We start from the raw sequence: 15,002 nt of genomic DNA, 5'->3' as shown, positions 1-15,002 counted from the left end.
CAATTAGTACACGGTCACCTGAATTGAAAGCTCTATATCCAATTAACGTTTAATAACCACTTGCAATGATATATCGCTTGGGTTCAAATTTATTATTAAAGAGTAATTAAAGGTATAGAATTCTGAATATAGGGTACTCAAGTTCGCCGATGTTAAAACAATAAACCAAATTGTATAAGATTCCACTCTGTATTCTGATACATTCATACATAATCAATCTACATTACTACCAATATTTATCCCCAAATTCCGGATTTTTCCTAAGATATGTCAGAATGAATTCGAAAAAATGTCAATTATTTTTGTTATAATCTCTGCTGGACTCTGGCATGCACTGTACCACTAAACACTAAACATAGAATATGCAGCATTAGATATCATTTTAAAGTTGAATTCCCTCCCCCAATTTATAAATTGAAGTCTGCAATAGCTCCAAGTGACTGAAAATTGTAAAACCGCCTGCACGTTCACTTATCACAGCCATTTGACCGGTGCCACAAATTACCCAAAACGCAGGAAATAACCCATGGTGATTTAAAGACTCAAATACTACTTCTTATTAGTAAGAAATCATTATAGTACGTATATTATGTAATTAACAAGTATTTATAAAGATACACATGAAAGGTGAAGATCATGAACAGCAATCCATCTCCTAACTCCTATAAGCAATACAAAATAGATAGTTGGGGAAACACGGACCCCTGGATATACCAGAGGTGGGATCAGATGCCTAGGAGGAGTAAGCATACCCTGTCGACTGATCACACCCACCGTGAGCCCTATATCTATATCAGGCAAAAATAGTTGTCAGTAGTCAAATAAAAATCTGTGTGCCAAGAACGGCCTAACAATGGGTATGAAACATGTCAGACAGCATTTGACCCAAATGGAATCTTGTATTGGTAGATTAGATCGTTAACATGACTATAGATTTGCGAATGTTATTATTATGTCTATTTTATCCAAACCACATTAACACAGGTGTTTGACGATTTATAATAATAATGTCAATTAAATACACCAGCTGTTAACCCTATATCACAAATGAAATCACGTGTCACCGAAGTGACGTCATCCCTTTTCGTTGTTTGATCGGAATCTGTGCAGACGCCATATCGAGTGGAAGGTAATTTAATTTATATTTTGAGCTGTTGGAAGCTTGCATTGAATGCATTTATGGTTCTCAAGATTGTTGGATATCTTGAAAGGTTATTTTAATAATGGTGACTGTTGGATGTCACGAATGTGAAATTGATATAGATGGATTTATGTCGAGGAAGTGGGCATGGGCCGACATCATGACGACATGAGATGCCGTGGAGCGGCATTTATACGAATGTATAACTATGTGTAGATAATGTGATTTTCGTAAACGTATTTCTTGAAGAATTTTGATGGGAATTGTAGATGATAATTACTATATGTGAAGAGTAATTTGAAGTTAGTTAGTGTTGGTTTTAAACTAGATATTGAATAATGTTGCCAAATTCCGTAAATGTCCGGAAGAGTAGATTCATGTCGACAATACGTCATTATACACACAGTTTGGTTTACATTTTAGATGGTTCAGCCAGTCACGTTGAAAAAAAAAGACACAGCTTAAAGGGGCTTTCTGTGCTGCCGGTATTTAGGAAAGTAAAGGACAGACTTCTGGAAAATGTGAAGGAGCTAGCACGTGTTGCTGTGGGAAGGCGCACGGAGACGATGCAATTGAAAGACGATATCGAAAGCGGTAGTAGATCTAACAGGGGAGCCTATGGATGAACTGTTGGAGTTAGCAGGTTGGTTTTATCAGTAATTACTAAGTATTTTGTCTTTACCATGTGCATCTAATGGTGAGTGTCCATTTTGTTGCGTAGGTAAGTGTTTTCCATGTGCATTAAATATGTACATGCAAGCACGTTTGGTCACGACAGCATGTTATTGGCTGATCACTGTTAATAGATACATATAGGGAACTCTGCTGATATCAATTAACTGATTTAACAATGAGAAAAGGATATATGAGCAAGATCTTAATGAGATAAGCAACTAATGGCATAAAGCTGAGAACTTAATGGTGGAAATGGGTTGGCCATGGTTTATTTGTATTGTTGACATTCTTGCTCTGTTAATGTTAAGCAATTACAAAGCGAGGGTATATGAAATGTAACTACTATTTAGTAAATAGTAGCATGTCATTTAATTGTTAAGTAAAGCATACATATGGCAGAGGTTCAACACAGGCATGTTGGACATAACTGACACAAAGGTAATAAAAAATACAACATGTCTGAATGGTTACATGGTTTGACTTCGAGTGAGTGTCTCAGTGTGAGAAACCCACTCATGCACAAAGTCGTGGTTTTTACTACTGTAACGCACGACCCATCCATTTACGGACATCTAACTCGACTACACTATTGTTACTGTACTTTAGTATGAGGTTGTGTTGCAGGGGAAAATATTCAAGACCTGGATGCGGCGAAGTTGTTGTTGCACTACTGCATACTGGCAGCAAATGAGAAGGGGCAGCCCAAAGGGCAGATCTTGCAGGATGAAGGCACACAGATAGTTGCAGGCCCTAGTACGTGTATATCAGCGACTGCTGATATTGGAGGCGATACTATTGAGGTATAGCACTATTGTGTATTTGATACGTGACTCTGCTTATGTGGATTCAAATGGAATGAAAGTCCTTTTGTTGTAAACTTTGCTTTTTGAAGGGGAATAAGAATTGTAAATATTATATATATGTGTAGTATTATACACACACTTTCAGGGTGATCATGTCCAAGTTAAGAGGAAGAAGATGGATGATGTGGAGAGAAGGCTGTTGGTTTTGGAGAAACTTGAGAAGGAAGACGTTTTGAAGGTGAAGGAGAGAGTTAAAGCTTTAGCTGCACAGCAAGACCCAAGCGAGTCGTTAATTTTGATTACTCTCGATGAATTAGCTCGCCTGTCTAGAAAGTTTGGGGATAAGGATATGGAAATGTTTGAGGAGTTGTATAGGCAATGTGGCCGCTTGCAGGGGAAAGTGAACATTGCAAATTTATGTCTTACTGTTCTTGGGGGACAGGGAGCTGATCTTGTTTCGAAGGCAGTAAATAAGTGTATCAAGGAAGGCTGTAATTTGGGGTCCAAGGGTGAGGGTGTGAAAGCTAAGAGTGAGGGAGAACCAGATCAAGGGTCTAGGTATTCAAATTCCCCTTTGGCAGGATTGTATCCTATGTATTCAACACATTTTTTCAGTACACCAGAGTTTCAACAATATCCATTACAGGCATTTCATAATCTTGGTGCTTATGGAAAGCCACGGGCATACAAAGCTTGATTAGGTATGGGGAAGCGTAATGCCGGTAGGTTAGCTTCTCATTTTTGTGACTCGACACAACATTTGGTAAAAGCTTGTGAGCTGATGAAGGCTGCTAGGAGGAAATAGCTGGTTTCGTATACATATGATAGGAGCTATGTGAAGTACATGTGTACTGTTGTTCAATAGAAATGCTTTAATAAATTGCCATTGTTTGGTTTGTATGTGCTGGTACTATTACTGTAACAAGATCTAAATGTTGGATGTTTTTTCTTTACATTAAAGTGTCTATGAAGTCAAAATACAAGTGTATGTTTTCTGACGCAGTTTAATAAATAAAAACGATATGTCGAAAAATTACGTTGATTTTCTGTTTAGTAAGCGAGATATAGGTCAAAAAGTGATCTTCGCTCGAATGCACACCTTTACGACATCTATAACGAGGCTGTTGCTGGTATTCCAGACGTGACGTCACAACACATGTTTGGCGCAATCTGAGTTTGTTTATATCGTGGAGGTAATCGTGGAAGAATGACTGCTAAAGTATCTGGACGTATGTGTGTTGTTGCAGGCTGCAACAATAGACCATCAGACAGTGTTTCCGTGCACGTTTTCCCGAAGGAAGAGCGACAGCGTGCTGCGTGGACTCGTTTCGTAAAACTTACACGTGCTGAATGGAGTGGTCCGTCCAATTACACCGTGATTTGTTCCGCACATTTCAACCCCGATTGCTTTGAACCCCAGTATTCCTTGATGAGGGAGTTTGGTATGACGGTCAAGAGACGTTTGTGTGCAGGATCGGTACCGTCCATCTACCCCAAAAGAAAACGGGACAACCTCAACGAGGCATTCTTGTCGTCCCCAACCCCAGAGCGCTCGGTTGTAGCCAAACGGGAAAGAAACAGGGTTTGTCTTTACTGATACAATTTTCAAACTATCAAAGATATCATTACAAGAGAATCTTTACCATGATTAATCTGGAAATACAGGCCAATAGAAACTGGGGGGCATCCTTTTTGCTATATAGCATTAAAGCAGTATATACATTATGATTACAATTGAAAACCATAATTAGAGTTAGACTTGCAACACATCGTGGGAAAATTAGGAATATGAAGTACATTCTGGCAAATGTTCAGTATATATACATGTAATATTCCTTTGGCAAATTAATGGTATATTTACTATTGATTCCTAACATTTGTATTGTATATTTTAGGTTCTAGATGAATTACTTGGTCCTGATCAAGCCACTGAGGAAAGAGAAAATGAGGGCATGGATACAGGATGTATGATGGTAGCCGCAGACACTCTGGGTCCATCTGGTCCAGATCCAGCTACATGTGTAAGTAATAACTAAAGGGATGGGGAGAGGGGTTAAAGTCAGTATTTTAAAATGAGTATGTGTTGATCTCTATATGATTTAATGAACAACACTACTATTTACTAAATTGATATTTCCCATATCAGTTCATGTACATTTGGTACCATTACTCGATTAGGTATTGTGTGCATTTATGATCGGGTTCGGGATCTTACAATCTCGACACCATGAATACACAACCCAGACAAAGCAAGATGTTTGTGTTGAGGTGTATTTACTAAGGTTTATTTGCGTGTGTTGACAATTAGACATTGTAATTCATCTGCCTTATCACTCGTCTCATGAAATATATTTTCTTTTATCAGAATCAACATGAAGAAAAAAAACCCACATCATGCCAGACAACAGGCCCTCGTGCAAGAAGTGTCAGAGTGCAAGTATCTGCAAATTTGAAAGAGAAAGGTATGTTTCTGTTTTGATAGAGTTTGTTTTCCAGTTATTAAACTGGATCTTTATGTTTAAATTTTTAGCAGCAATTTTCATAAATATATTGTCAAATATAATACAGTACATTAAAAAAAATATGAATATGATTAATAAGAGGTGATTATTTAATTAAAAGATGCATGCAAATCTATGATTATAAACCAATTAAAATGTTAGAGAATGTGTAGGTCACAGACAGTAAACTCATTCTCTCTGTCTTTTATCAAGGTGTTCAAGCAGAGCTACAACCAAGAATGAGGAGTATCGGAGTGCAGTTTAATGGGAGAGATGATATCCCAGACTTGCAATCAGCACAAAAACCTGCTTTGACACATGACTCCTCTAGTAGTGACCAATCTATGGCTACTCCTTTTGACAGTGAAGCTGCCTCCATGTATGAACCATCAGGCTCCAGTTCAGATGAATCACGGCTTGATATGGAGTGAGTTTAGTTATTTATTGATAGAGACAGGGCAATTACCATTACATTTAGGGCAAAGTTTTGGTAGTTAAATTTTTGCTTTAAATTTTGTGCTCAATATCCTCTCCTCATGAACACGTTTAGTCTAATTCTTTCAAATTCAAATTTTCAATGAAAGTATTTGATATTCTAAAATATTCTAAGTTTATTAATTAATATACATATAATTTTAGAAAACGAAGCTAGAAATTGGTTTGAATGGAATATCTATGAAATTATTGAATATCTCGTGTGTTTTATTTATCTTAGGGGTGAAGTACCACACAACCCTTTAGAAGAAAGGAAGTTCATTGTGAGCGAATCTCAGCTACTTGATCTGTTCAACTGCTGCAAGATGTGCCATCGGTTTGCCAGAGCAGATGTGTAGCAGGTAGTTGGGACCATGGTCCGGATTGTTACGGAGTGTATGTTTTATGGATACTCCTGGCAGTGGTGCAGTCAGCCATCCATTGGAACCATACCAGCTGGGAACCTTGCCCTGTCTGCCAGCATCCTGTTTTCTGGAGCCCTGGCAGCAAAGGTTTTACGTGTCCTGCAGTGTATGGGGGTTGCCACCATTTCACGGAGAACCTTCGCCACCCATCAGTCCTCCATTTTGTTCCCTTCCATTGCCCGCGTATGGAACAGCCAACAGATGGAGTATGTTAGACGATGTCAACAGAAGGGACAGCCCCTTGTCATTGGTGGGGATGGTCGAGCTGATTCTCCTGGTCACTCTGCCAAGTATGGCTCATACAGCACCATTGACTTAGAGGAAGGCATTGTCATCGACATTACAGCTAGTTCAAGTAAGAGTGAAATAGTGCATCACATTCCTATAATTCAAGTTTATGTATCATATATTTTGTGCAGTTCAGTTCTTAATAGTTTGTTAAAATGTACTTATTACAAATTTAACACACTTCTTTTATTCTGAGTTGATTCATAAAGTTGATCTTGATTTTATTTTACAGAGCAATGAAGTGAAGAACAGCAATGGCATGGAAAAAGAGGGACTGGAACGGGCTATTCAATGGCTACAAGTCCACGAGTTACAAGTTGGGACCATCGTCACAGACAGACATCTCCAAATCCAGAAATGGATCAGAGAGAACTTGCCCGACACTGTGCATTATTATGATGTCTGGCATGTAGCTAAAGGTATACCACAGTTATCATTATGATAATGAATTTGATTTAATTATGTTCCCCAAACAAAGTTTGGGAACATATTGAATTTGATTTGATTTTGGCATTGTTTTTCACTTATTCAGTTTTACTTGTATTGTTCAATTGTCCTGTGTTGGAGATAAAGATTGTAATTGTAATCAAAAGATTTGTATAGCGCCCTATCATCATTTATTTAGTTCTCTAAAGTGCTTTACGATGTGCACATACATGTGAATAAAATATGCATAGTGTCAGAATTAAAATGCATATTTATTATTCTTAATATATAGCGCCTACTGTAATGATATAATTAATGATATAATTGCCCTAATAACGTATAAAACAATTTTAAACAACCCTTAGGAATAATAAATTACACAGAAAGGACATAAACTACATTTGAAATAGCAACTGAAGTTGTTGTTTTTTTGGGGGTTTTTTTTTAATGGGGTTTAGCTGGAATTAAAATTCTCTGCTTTATTGTTTGTTCATTTATATAAAAAATTCAAGACATCTTTTCACATTTTAATTAAAATATTTCAGGCCTTAAGAAGAAAATTGTTGCAGCATCCAAGCTTAAGGACTGTGCAGAGCTGGTCAAGTGGTGCAAGAGTCTGACCAACCACATGTACTGGGTTGCGGCCTCCACACCAGATGGGAATGGAGAGGTGATGTGGGCCAAATGGGAGTCAGTCGAAAACCACATCCACAATGTCCACACCGGCCACAACACTTTATTTCCAACATGTGCCCACAGCACCCTTGAAGGCAATGAGCAGAAGAAGAAGTGGTTGAAAGCAGGTAAAATATTCTACTCATTTGATTTATACTTCCAATTGATAAAGAATACAAAGATATTCTATGGATTGATACAAAGCTACCTATTCACTTTGTAATATTACAACTGAGTAAACAAGTTTTTAGCTTTTAAAATAATTTGTTTTCTTCTTTCTGGATAGGATCAAAAGCCAGTGAGAAGATGTCAGATCTGATACTCTCCAAACAGATGAAGAAGGACATCCCGAAGCTTTCCCCCCTCTTCCAGACTTCCCAGATTGAGGCGTTCCACAGCACCATCAACCATTTTGCCCCAAAGATGGTTTCATTTTCATACCATGGCATGTATTGTAGGTGAGCATGCATAATAACAAATATCCATAATATTATTTCAAACAAGAAATGACCCCCCCCCCTTCCCCGCTATATTATTTTGTACCTGGTAAATCATAAAAATTATGATTAGATTTTTACTACCAAAAATATACATTATATTATAGGCTAATGATGGCTGCCATTCACTACATCGAGAATGCATCCAGGTCACAAGCTACTACTAGAGATGGTGACCTGCAGTACAAGATAAGTTTCCCAAAATTTAAGCAGGGCGACTATAGTGTTCGGAAGGTTACAGTGGAGCCTACATACGGTACCTATCACATAATCAGTTTCTTATGGTCACTTAGGCCAAAATATATATATGTTGGTTTCCACTTTCACCTCAACATTTTTAACGGTAGGTAGGTTGTTGGTTTTTATTATATGTTGAATTATTCTTATGCCCCAGAGATTGAAGATCGAAGAACCTTCATGCATTGAAATTCAGTCAACTTCAGCCGGTGCTAGTAATATGCAATTTCCGAGTTGCCCAATAGTTCTTTCCCTTTGTGCAACTCTTACGCACAGCGAGATGCAAAAGCATGAACGTAGACTTAATACAAAATTTATGTTGGTAAGGTAAATTAGGGTTTTTGAAAGTTCAGGTAGGTAGTGCGTCCCAATATACTGTCATGGATAATCCGATGAATCCATTTTTAGGGTTGGACAATAAAGTGGAAACCAACATATATTTTTTAGCCTTATCAAGACAAGTAGAAATGAAATCATGACTAACAATTGTTTATTGATATATAACAGTATTGTACAGTACAATAAAAAAAATAACATCAAAAGCAAAAGAACTTTAAATATGTATGTTTCTGATCTTCTTTAACATTTCAGAATACACATCAACACTGATGAAGGAAACCCTAAAATCAGCTACTGCGACAATGCTGGAACCCATTGCCTGCCTGCCATCAGTGAAGCCACCTCCTCTGTGCAGTGTATTCATGCACCCTGAAAAAGAAGAGGCAGTGTGTAATTTCAAGTCACGGTTTTGTAGGAAGGAGACAAGTGTGTGACAGTTTCGACCTGTAGTAACTAGTTGGACTTGATAGGAAATGACATTGTATATATTGCTATAGATAGATTAGTTGTAAACTTTCCTAGTATATATACAGTGTTTAGTTATTGTAAATTGATAAGTTAGCATATTGTGTATTTTACTCTAGTGACATTTTGTAGAGACTTTGCTTGTATATAAACTCCTGTCCCCTCTTACCCTATCCCTTGACTCTTTAATGGGAACATGAAAGCAGGGTCCACATCCCGTTCCATGGTTCAAATTTATTTTTGTAGCCGATACTTTCCTTTTCATAACTTTACAGTGAAAAGGTTTCTTTTTTCAGTTTTTCAATATTTTAGTAGCATAATGATGATTAATAACAGTAGGTGTAATTAGCTTTTCATATCCCAATCACATGTACTGTGAATTTTATTGTTTTTTCTCGAATAATGATTACTACAAAATTTAGTTTGTTTTGTTTTTTGCTATTTTCCGCCACACTCACCAATATTTCGGTTATCTGGTGACGCCCAGGTTTTATTGAAGAGACCACCGACCTTCCGCAAGTAAACTGGGAAACTTTCTCACTTACCGGCGCGAGCAGGATTCGAACTCGCGCCGACCAGAGGCTGTGTGATTTTGAATGTGATGCTTTAACCACTCGGCCACGGAGACCCCCAAAATTGAGTAATTTCAAGGACTTAGATTTTGATTTTTCAGCTGTATCAAATTGTAAGTAGAGAACTAGGGCTGAATTTAAAATGAAAATGCATTTCTTGCACATACCTGCATTATTGTGGGTCCCTGAAACCCTCATAGTCCTCAGATGGAAATGCAGCTCTTATCTTTTGAACAGCACAAGATGGTAAGGGGACTCTGACATTTTTCCCAAGGTAGCCCCAGCACCAGCGCACAAGTTGTCGATATGATGTATATCTGTTCCTTCTGTGAAAGTTTGTATACATTAGAAAACCACTTATTTGTATAAACACTTATGAATGTGTTCATGTACACCTTTGTTTCCTGACTATTTAAAATGAAGTAAAGATAGGATGATTTTAAAATGAAATACAGTAAAAGTTCGTACTCTTCAATGCTGGTCTGTAATTCTCCATACTGGGAGCGGTACTGATAGTAGGCTGTCTCAAGCACATACACATCTAGGCACACCGATGAGAATCCAGGATGCTGAGTGATGCAGGAAAGCTTTCGGTCGGATGAATCCTTTTTGCTGTTGACTCTGTCAATTTCACAACAGCAGATGCTCTCCCTCTGTGTAGGCATTAGTACACAGTATCCATAAGTACACCTACAAATCATATAGTTATACACAAATTCCGTGTCTATGCAAGTCTAAATATTTATCTTTATTTACAAGATTCTATTATTAACGGTATTTAGTATTTTTGTTACTGTTGTTATGGACGTAACTCACAAATCTGAAGCCAATAAACAATATATATTAGAAAATATACGGCTTGGATACACGACTATCCGCTTGTCCATTAGATATATACTGTATACCCTAGATAGAATGTTCTATCGTTAAAATGATTTAAGCAGTTAAAAACAGATAAAGAAACGAATTTTTATATTCGTTTATTTAGAATGTACCACTTTTTGAAAACTAATAAAGTTTTGGAGTAGAAAAAATTGTAAGCAGGCTATATCAAAGTTAATTTCAATATACCAATCGGTGTTGTCCAGTCTCGGCTGATCTTCGTCGCTTCCCCCAAGCGAGGAATCTTGCTCGCTTTCATTCGATTCAGAAGCCTCAGGTTCAAACTGGTAAGGAACAATGTCCTGCAGGTCTTCTCCGTCGCTATCGTCACAAGATGAGACTTCAAACGACATGTGAAGTCCGATGTCGGAAGAAGTTGACGATCTGCTATCTCTATGTCTTACGTTAGCCATTTTGAAACTGATGTGTTGTGACGTCACAGACCCCAATCGCTATATATAGTAAAACCGGAAGTGCCGCTGATTGGTTTTGAGCAGGTGCGAAAATCGGCAATTTTAACCGTGGATATCTCGCTTATAAAGGCACTTAGAAGCGTGAGACTTTCGAATCTGTATTTTATTAATAAAGATACATCAGTTCAGACTAACTTATATTTTGACTTCATGGACACTTTAAATGATGTAATGATAGTTGATGGTTGTTATATATTGTATATGTGTGATAGAGAATTCTGGATCTTACAACCCAAGGACTCTGATGCCTTAGTGGACTATGTTCACGTGGGTTGCAAAGTGAAGGAGTTCCACTGATGATTTTCACTATATAGAAGGTTAAAACCGAATGTACATTTGGTTTACAGGAAAACAACAGAGCTTCATTGTTGACTAGCAGTGATAAATTTGAGCTTGAGAAAACAACAGGATTCAAGACGGAAAATGGGTGACAATCAATGGTTGGACTCCCTCTCTTCCAACCCACCATGTTAGTGCAGAGTCTGTGATCGCAGGGTCTAATTTTGATTTGGACCAGTTGCCAGTGTATAGTCCAGATGCATTCATTGCAGGACAGTTGGTTAAAAATGTTTCTGCCTGGAAGTATGTGTTGGAGAGGAGTGGAGTGAATGAACACAACTTGTTCAATGTGAGGAAGTGGCTTACAGAGGGAATAGATGTAAGAGAGTTTTTCACTCACTTTAAAGGAAATTTTCGTGGAAACCATATGCAAGGTGAAGATAACGAACAGTGATCAATCTCATAACTCCTACAAGCAATACAAAATAGATAGTTGGGCAAACACGGACCCCTGGACACACCAGAGGTGGGATCAGGTGCCTTGGAGGAGTAAGCATCCCCTGTTGACCGGTCACACCCGCCGTGAGCCTCATATCCTGATCAGGTAAACGGAGTTATCCGCAGTCACAATCAGTGTGCCAAGAACGGCTTAACAATCGGTATGAAACACGTCAGACAGCATTTGACCCAATGCGAGGTCGTATTGACGAACTAGATCGTTATAACGACCATAGAATTTGCGAAATGCTGACTTCAATCGAGACTGTTGAAATCCCTGTACCATCAACTTGTTTGTCAGTAGCTTACCTCGATTTAAAAACCGACTATACCCAGAACAAGCTCTTGCATATCGAATTAGTTGAGATATATAAACACCATATGCAGGTGATAATGGAATATTGCTACATAAATGTAGGAAGTTGACGATGGAGAAGCTGAAATCATCCCGTTTGTCATACAGTTGAGTTGTCAGTTTGCCGTTAATGTCTACTTTCAATAAAATATCTAAGTATGAAGCAGAAGTGGACGACTCTGTGGTGTCCTTTATTTCGAGCTCACAGGGATATATCAAATCGACATATGAATGAAAGCTATCATTGTTAATAGACAAAACGTCATCGATATATCTAAAAGTCGAATTGAAGGTCTCTAAATGACCTCCGAGTACAACCTTCCCCAACTCTTCTATATTTAAAAAGTATGATTCTTTTATATCTAAGGTTTTGTATGAGAAAGTTGAATCGGGTGCAATAAGAGTTCTGGGTAAGATTGGTGAGTATGAGATGCCCCATATCATTATGCCTTTGACAATTGAACCAACCAAACCGAGACTGTCATGGTGATAGATATCTAAATCTCTGGGTGAGGGATCTCCACTTTAAGGGATGTTCATAGACTGGTTGGGGATAAAGCGTTGTTGGTGACAACTGATGAGAAATCTGGATATGATCATATACGATTATCGCATCATTCTCAGGGATATTTTGGGCTGCAATATGGTGGTTACGTTATGGTTTATACAGTGATCCCTTTTGAGTTTAAGGCATCACCTTATATTTATCGGACTATTGGCATGGTAGTGACGTCTTATCTTAGGAGCCCGTCATTAGTATCAGTTCAGTACATTAATGATCGGTTAGCAATTGCAAATGTTTCGGGAGCAATCGACCCATTGGTAGAGGGTTATAGGTTTGCATTTGTTTTAGTAGAGGTGTTTACAAGGTTGAGCTATACTTCGGCGCTAAAGAAGTGTTCTTTTGTCCCATCAGCATGTGTCAAGTTTCTAGGTTTTTAGTATATTCTTGTAGGCAGGCTTATATTTTGCCAGAGTACAAGAAACAGAAATTTGCAGCTTTGAGAGAGAATATTCTGAGTTCAAAGGAAAACACTGTGAGGACACTTCAGCAATTTGCTGGCAAGTGTATATCTATGGGCTTGGCAGTTCCGGGCTGTAAATTGTTTTGTAGGGAGATTAACTTGGCCATCTCTAGGGCTGTGAAGGGTAGTAAGCTTGTGTGTTTGACTGATGAGCTGCAGGAGGAATTAGAGTATTGGCGTTTTTTGGATTCCTGGGAGGGATGTTGTCGATGGAGGAGGGAGAGTCATAGGCAGGTTGTTTTACCCTCTGATGCATCCTTATACAAGTATGGAGCAGTTGTAGAACAGAATGGGAATAGGTTTGTGGTTAGTAATTTTGGGAAGAGAATGATCAAAGACCTATTCATTTGAAAGAGGCTGATGCTGTTTATAAAGTATTGTTGGCTCTTGGCCAGAGTATAGCTGAGAGTGCATGTGTGGACAGATAATATGGCTGTACTTGGGGTTTGGCAGAATTAAGGGGGTAAAGATAGTGCGTTGAATTGTATTACAAAGAGTATATTTTCTTTGACTTTACAACTAAATTTTGAGTTGAGTTTGCAGTATGTTCCCTCAAAGTTGAATGTGGCTGATGCACCTTCAAGAAGTATTAATTATGCGGGCTCTATGTTGGATAAACAGGCTTGGGACTTGGTTGAAAAAGCATTGGTCCCCATACAATTGATTTGATGGCCTCTGATTCCAATGTAATGAAGGGACAGGAGGGTGAGTTGTTGAGGCACTTTACACCTTGTCCGATGCCTTTTACTGCATATATTGTCAATGAGGAACTTCTTTTCAATCTCAGCTTCTGAATACTTGTGTGCATAATCAGACTGATTGATTGTATATTGTTTAACGTCCCGCTCGAGAAATTTTCACTCATATGGAGACGTCACCATTGCCGGTGAAGGGCTTCACAATTTAGGCCTTTGCTCGGCGCTTAAGGTATTTGAGGAGGGAGGGATATTTACCGTGCCACACTTGCTGTTACACGGGTCCTCGGTTTTTGCGGTCTCCTCCGAATGGCCATCCTATTTAGTTGCTTCTTACGATAAGCAAGAGGTACTGATCATGAGGACCTATTCTAACATGGATCCCCACGGGTTGTGCATAGCCAGAGTTTAACAAAGTAATTGTTTGAATGATTGATCACTAGATATGGTTATTTAGCCGTGTTTCCATTTTTATTGAAGAAGCAGCTGTCTATGGTATTAAAAAGTCTAGTCTTTCATTCATTATGAGGAATGGTCATGTTAAGTGTTAGAATAGATTTGAGAAAAGATTTTTGATTTCAAATATACCCGGTACTAAAAGTTGTTTAAAGTTTTCTAAAATCCACATTTGATTTACACCATTTCTCGCATATATTGTTTTACAATAGCCTGAATTTCCCCCCTCAAAACAGTTGATATTTTCGTGAGAAGCAAAGGCAGAGGCTTGGTAGAACATTCACGGAACCCAGCAGTTTATCCCTGCAAGGGTTTTTGTGAAGTTTTGAAATCCAGTAAAGGTAGGGTAACTGATATTACAGTTTTATCTGATTAGAAATTATATTCATTCCCATTCATTAGAGTTAAAACAAATAAATTATCAAATAAGATATATATGTCATCACACTTTTTAAGATGCGAGACATACATAAACAGAATCATATATCACCATCAGAAATTGCAATTTTTCTTAAACAGCATTATCAAATTTCATAAATACTTGTTATGACAATATAATAACATTAATAACAATTTCATGAAACTTTCTTCGCATAAATATACATGTCTGTAAAAAATAAAGGAAATCTATTGCATAATAGAAATCAATAAAACAGAGTTTTAGCCCTTGGATTCTATATTTTGAAACATAATTGATTATTCATCTATAACTTGACCGGTGTCACTGTTGAAATATTTTATGTTTACAAGATTTTTTACAATAACTATCGGAAAAGACTCCAAGAAAAAGTAATACATGTTCCTATCATACATAAATCTTT

The 15,002-nt window shown here is 37.8% G+C and overlaps 2 protein-coding genes and 2 pseudogenes across 2 annotated transcripts; 3 read left to right on the top strand and 1 right to left on the bottom strand.

Annotated features, from left to right (window-relative positions):
- The first annotated feature begins 1,564 nt into the window (after window positions 1-1,564).
- LOC130046490 (uncharacterized) lies at window positions 1,565-3,424 on the top strand (annotated as a pseudogene).
- A 268-nt stretch (window positions 3,425-3,692) lies between these two features.
- LOC130046648 (uncharacterized) lies at window positions 3,693-6,547 on the top strand (annotated as a pseudogene).
- LOC125649934 (uncharacterized) lies at window positions 5,861-9,367 on the top strand. The gene is made up of 6 exons (XM_056165740.1): window positions 5,861-6,374; window positions 6,540-6,726; window positions 7,279-7,536; window positions 7,695-7,866; window positions 8,013-8,161; window positions 8,734-9,367. The coding sequence occupies exons 2-6, from the start codon at window positions 6,567-6,569 to the stop codon at window positions 8,913-8,915; spliced, it is 921 nt and encodes a 306-aa protein (XP_056021715.1). The 5' UTR covers window positions 5,861-6,374; window positions 6,540-6,566; the 3' UTR covers window positions 8,916-9,367.
- A 58-nt stretch (window positions 9,368-9,425) lies between these two features.
- On the bottom strand, window positions 9,426-11,033 carry LOC130054832 (uncharacterized). The gene is made up of 2 exons (XM_056165741.1): window positions 9,987-11,033; window positions 9,426-9,844 (listed from the first exon to the last, which is right to left on the bottom strand). The coding sequence occupies exons 1-2, from the start codon at window positions 10,217-10,219 to the stop codon at window positions 9,691-9,693; spliced, it is 387 nt and encodes a 128-aa protein (XP_056021716.1). The 5' UTR covers window positions 10,220-11,033; the 3' UTR covers window positions 9,426-9,690.
- Window positions 11,034-15,002: the final 3,969 nt, after the last annotated feature.

This window comes from Ostrea edulis, chromosome 5 (assembly GCF_947568905.1).
Source record: "Ostrea edulis chromosome 5, xbOstEdul1.1, whole genome shotgun sequence".
NCBI lineage: Eukaryota > Metazoa > Mollusca > Bivalvia > Ostreida > Ostreidae > Ostrea > Ostrea edulis.
Note: the sequence above shows the minus strand (reverse complement) of the source record. Positions and strands in the feature narration are given on the sequence as shown.

What these genes read in the sequence shown, in the direction of transcription:
- LOC125649934 (XM_056165740.1), top strand. Translation starts at nt 6,567, where the DNA reads ATGGAAAAAGAGGGACTGGAACGGGCTATTCAATGGCTACAAGTCCAC. An exon ending in TGTCTGGCATGTAGCTAAAG is followed by an intron (nt 6,727 to 7,278) that starts GTATACCACAGT and finishes AAAATATTTCAG; the next exon opens with GCCTTAAGAAGAAAATTGTT. An exon ending in GAAGAAGTGGTTGAAAGCAG is followed by an intron (nt 7,537 to 7,694) that starts GTAAAATATTCT and finishes CTTTCTGGATAG; the next exon opens with GATCAAAAGCCAGTGAGAAG.
- LOC130054832 (XM_056165741.1), bottom strand. Translation starts at nt 10,219, where the DNA reads ATGATTTGTAGGTGTACTTATGGATACTGTGTACTAATGCCTACACAG. An exon ending in TTACAGACCAGCATTGAAGA is followed by an intron (nt 9,845 to 9,986) that starts GTACGAACTTTT and finishes AAACTTTCACAG; the next exon opens with AAGGAACAGATATACATCAT.